The sequence below is a fragment of the Poromitra crassiceps genome (genome assembly GCF_964638095.1).
Source record: "Poromitra crassiceps genome assembly, chromosome: 10".
Classification (NCBI taxonomy): Eukaryota; Metazoa; Chordata; class Actinopteri; order Beryciformes; family Melamphaidae; genus Poromitra; species Poromitra crassiceps.
The window spans coordinates 53,436,083-53,441,082 of record NC_139631.1 but is presented as its reverse complement, the minus strand read 5'-3'; the positions used below and the strand labels follow the sequence as shown (position 1 = coordinate 53,441,082).

Genomic DNA, 5,000 nt, shown 5'->3' with positions numbered 1-5,000 from the left:
CACGGGACTCAAACCAGCTCTCTCGCAACGGTCCTGACAAAACATAAAACATGTAAAGCCCCCCACACATGATCCGCGGTCAAACAGCTCTGCATCCGCTGTTCCGTTGTTTTCCTATAGGGGGAGCCGTGCCTCCCAACTATGTGGCAGCGCTACCGTTCGTGTCGCGCATGGCACGAATTTGCCACCTTGGGCTGAGGTCAAAGTTCAAATTGTCTAAACTTTGACCTACTTACGCTGACCTTTCTCCGCTCGACCTCACGGTGAGAGAAGAGAACATCGCTTATCATGTGGAGGCAGCTTCAGGAATGAGACACGTGTACGTGTGTGTGTACGTGTGTGTACGTGTGTGTGTGTGTGTGTGTGTGTGTGTGTGTGTGTATGTGTGTGTGTGTGTGTGTGTGTGTGTGTGTGTGTGAGAGAGAGAGAGAGAGGAGGCAGAGGAGTGAAAGCTTTGGCAGATTCTCATCTTAAACTGCACCTGTTGTCTTTGTCATTGTTACCACGCACGCACGCACACACACACACACACACACACACACACACACACACACACACAGGCACGTGCACACACACACACACACACACACACACACACTCACACACAAACACAGGCGCATGCACGCGCACGCGCGCACACATACACACACACATACACTCACACAGGCACATGCACACACACACACACACACACACACACACACACACACACACACACACACACACACACAGGCAAAGGCATGCACAGACACACTGAGAGGTCTTGCATGCAGCAGCAGTGGCTCCCCTACTCTCTCCCTCTCCTCTCTCCTCTCTCTCCCTCTCCTCTCTCTCCCTCTGCTCTCTCTCTCTCTCCCTCTGCTCTCTCTCTCTCCTCTCTCTCCCTCTGCTCTCTCTCCCTCTCCTCTCTCTCCCTCTGCTCTCTCTCCTCTCTCCCTCTGCTCTCTCTCTCTCTCTCTCTCTCTCTCTCTCCTCTCTCTCCCTCTGCTCTCTCTCCCTCTGCTCTCTCTCCTCTCTCTCCCTCTGCTCTCTCTCTCCTCTCTCTCCCTCTGCTCTCTCTCCTCTCTCTCCCTCTGCTCTCTCTCTCTCCTCTCTCTCCCTCTGCTCTCTCTCTGCTCTCTCTCCCTCTGCTCTCTCTCCCTCTCTCTCTCCCTCTGCTCTCTCTCCCTCTCTCTCTCCCTCTGCTCTCTCTCCCTCTCTCTCTCCCTCTGCTCTCTCTCCCTCTCTCTCTCTCCCTCTGCTCTCTCTCCCTCTCTGCTCTCTCTCCCTCTCCTCTCTCTTCCTCTCACCTCTCCTCTCCTTCCCTCCCATCTCCCCCCTCTCTCTCTCCCTCTCCTCTCTCTATCTCCTCTCTCTCCCTCCCTCTCCTCTCTCTATCTCCTCTCTCTCCATCCCTCTCCTCTCCTCTCTCCATCTCCCCTCTCTCCCTCCCTCTCCTCTCTCCCCCTCCCTCCTTTCTCTCTCTCTCCTCTCTCTCTCCTCATGCCGCTCCCTCACTCGCTCTCCCTCGCCTCTTCAGTCTCGCTCGGTCTTCGTTCCGTCAACTGCTCCCCCGTCTCTCTCTCTCTCCCTCTTCTCTCTCCCTCTCTCTCTCTCTTTCTATCTCTCTCTCTCTCTCTCTCTCTCTCTCTCTCTCTGTGTCTGTCTGCTGTCGTTGTGGTCCACCATGCGTCTGGGCATCTCTTCCTTCATTTCGGATATCCTGAGCACCTCCAGTAACATCTGCTTCTGCTGGACCGAGGACAAGGTACCACCCCGCCGCTGTGCCCTCGAGCAAGGCAGCAGCCGCCGCGCTGGACCTCTGGGAGGAGATTCACACTCTTATTTACCTGATTACATGAGGATTACAAAGTCCCAGAGGGAGCCCGCTCGGGGAGATGCTGTGTGTGTGTGTGTGTGTGTGTGTGTGTGTGTGTGTGTGTGTGTGTGTGTGTGCGCCTGCCTCTCTGCCTGTGTACATTTTTCATGGTGCTTGAAGTTTGGCACGTGAAGTTCCCAGGCTGTTTTCTGCTGAGACATGCTCCTGCTGCTTGCTTGAGTTTACCTGCATCTACACTGAAGAACAACAACAACAGGGAAAAATTCATGTTGAAATGCTGTTTCTTCTCTTTACGCGATGCAATCGAATACAATTCATTCAATCTGTAGGCTTTTGACTGTAAACACATTTTGAAATCATCTATTCTTTCAAAATTACGGTAAAATACTATAATAATTTAAATCTCTATTGAAAAATATTGTAATTTATCTATCTTCATTTTATTATTTTTATTATCATTATGATTATCGGTGACATGCCTAGTCACATCATTTATCTCTCTCTCTCTCTCTCTCTCTCTCCATATATATATATATACAGTATATATGTGTGTGTGTGTGTGTGTGTGTGTGTGTGTGTGTGTGTGTGTGTGTGTGTGTGTGTATATGTGTGTGTGTGTGTGTGTGTGTGTGTGTGTATATGTGTGTGTGTGTGTGTGTGTGTGTGTGTGTGTGTGTGTCTGTGTGTGTGTGTGTGTGTGTGTTACTGAACACAAACACATTTCTTGCTTGTTTTGTTGATGTGTGCTCATTGGTGGAAGCCCGAGAGCAATCTGCATGCATGAATACTTGAGTGAAGAAACACTAAAAGAAGCATTTTCATTTCACAAAATACAACTATTCACTGATCCTAAAACGGCAGCATTTTATGTGGAATGGATCGTTCAAAAGCTAAACTTGTGTATTAATGGGGGGGGGGGGGATTATTATTATTATTATTAATATTATAAAAAATATATATTTTGTGGGACTTCCATTCTGATGAGATGCGGTCCCTTTGCCTGGGGGCGTGTCACATATGGAACCAGTGTGTATGTATATATATATATATATATATATATATGTATGAAAGGTCACGTGTGTGCTTGTGGGTGGGGCTGGGGTGGACGTGCTACTGTAGTATTTGGTTCAGAGAGACATGGTACTTCTGTATTTCAGCATGTGGCTTGGGTATTTCAGAAGGTTTTTTGGGTGAGTTTTTTGCGAGCCAGAAGGCCCTGCATCCCCATAATGTGTCTGAGATATCGTTGTATTTTCACCTCTTTGCTACGCTAGTGTGGCAGGATGTCTCAGCAGGATGTCTTGCACGATCAGAGAAAAAGATGTCTTCTAACCCTGAACAGGAAGATGTGATGGAGCATCTTCCTCAGCCAGGAGCAACAGGCCGTAGTTTGACATTGAAACAGGGAAGTATGGAGGTTGGAGTAATTGATGGGTGTAGATGATCAACTAACTGCCCAGGTGTTTTCTACTGTTAGTGTTTGCTAATACAACGTGACTGTTTATTTTCCTGCATATAGTACTTCAATTATTTCATGTTTGACTGATGTCAAAGCTTGAAAAATGTCTTTACTTTAAAGGTAATCAACACCTAGAGAACAGAAATGAAGCTATTGCAAACTGATTAAACAGACAGAAATTCTAAGTCATTGCTGCCTCTAGTGCAGTGCCCGTTCGCCCTGTTGCGTCACAGAGCAATTTTGGCTAGTTGATTCAAAGTTGATTAATATTGACAGAGCACACAGCCGCCAAGTGGGATAGATCAGACAAACGGTTCTCAAGATATGCAAAGTAGGCTACACACACACACACACACACACACACACACACACACACACACACACACACACACACATACCCACACAATCACAGACATATTCCTTCTGTAGCGGTGTGTGTGTGGGGGGGGGGGGTACATGTGTGCATCTCACCCCGCACACCAACACCCCCCGCTGTGCTGTCAGACACAATGAGCCACATCAAATCATACTGTAGCTTTCAGAATATCACATCCAACCACACAGAGATCTGTCTGTCTGTCTATCTATCTATCTATCTATCTATCTATCTATCTATCTATCTATCTATCTATCTATCTATCTATCTATCTATCTGTCTGTCTGTCTGTCTGTCTGTCTGTCTGTCTGTCTGTCTGTCTATCTATCTATCTATATCTCTATATCTCTATCTATCTATCTAGACACATGTGACACAAGCTACAGTATGATTGTACTGTGTACAGTGTACACAGTACAGGAACACAGACATCAAATCAGGGCAGTGGTGGCCCAATGGTTAGAGAAGCGAGCTTGTGACCGGAAGGTCGTCGGTTCAATCCCTGGAACCGGCAGGATAAATCTGGGTGGGGAAAGTGAAAAAGCAGGGCCTGCCCCTCCCTCGTTACCACCACTGAGCTGCCCTTGAGCAAGGCCCTTAACCCCAAACCGCTCCAGTGGAGCTGCTCACTCAGCAGATCAGACTGTGGTTGTACTGGTCAGCTTCCAGGTATGAATGTGTGTGTGAATGTGAACAGGGCACTCCTGAAAAAGAGAACATTGCTCTCAGTGAGACTCCCTCTGTATAAATAAAGGGGAAAAGAAATACATGGCACACCACATAGTAACTATGGTTACATATTTAAAGTTCGTATGGCTGCTTTTGCAGCACGGGTCTTCTTGTCGTGTGGGTTGTTACCTGCCAGCACGGGTCTTCTTGTCGTGTGGGTTGTTACCTGCCAGCACGGGTCTTCTTGTCGTATAGGTTGTTACCTGCCAGCACGGGTCTTCTTGTCGTGTGGGTTGTTACCTGCCAGCACGGGTCTTCTTGTCGTGTGGGTTGTTACCTGCCAGCACGGGTCTTCTTGTCGTATAGGTTGTTACCTGCCAGCACGGGTCTTCTTGTCGTGTGGGTTGTTACCTGCCAGCACGGGTCTTCTTGTCGTATAGGTTGTTACCTGCCAGCACGGGTCTTCTTGTCGTGTGGGTTGTTACCTGCCAGCATGGGTCTTCTTGTCGTATAGGTTGTTACCTGCCAGCACGGGTCTTCTTGTCGTGTGGGTTGTTACCTGCCAGCACGGGTCTTCTTGTCGTGTGGTTTGTTACCTGCCAGCACGGGTCTTCTTGTCATGTGGGTTGTTACCTGCCAGCACGGGTCTTCTTGTCGTGTGGGTTGTTACCTGCCAG

The 5,000-nt window shown here is 48.3% G+C and overlaps 1 protein-coding gene across 1 annotated transcript in view; it reads left to right on the top strand.

Annotated features, from left to right (window-relative positions):
- Positions 1-1,646: 1,646 nt before the first annotated feature.
- Positions 1,647-5,000, top strand: part of LOC310784514 (tight junction protein 2-like) — a gene marked incomplete at its 3' end in the record, with an annotated part of 107,148 nt that continues 103,794 nt past the window's right edge. Inside the window, exon 1 of the mRNA XM_083645496.1 lies at positions 1,647-1,747. Within this exon, the coding sequence (XP_083501622.1) occupies positions 1,667-1,747 (81 nt within the window). The 5' untranslated portion in view covers positions 1,647-1,666. The remainder of the gene's footprint in view (positions 1,748-5,000) is intronic.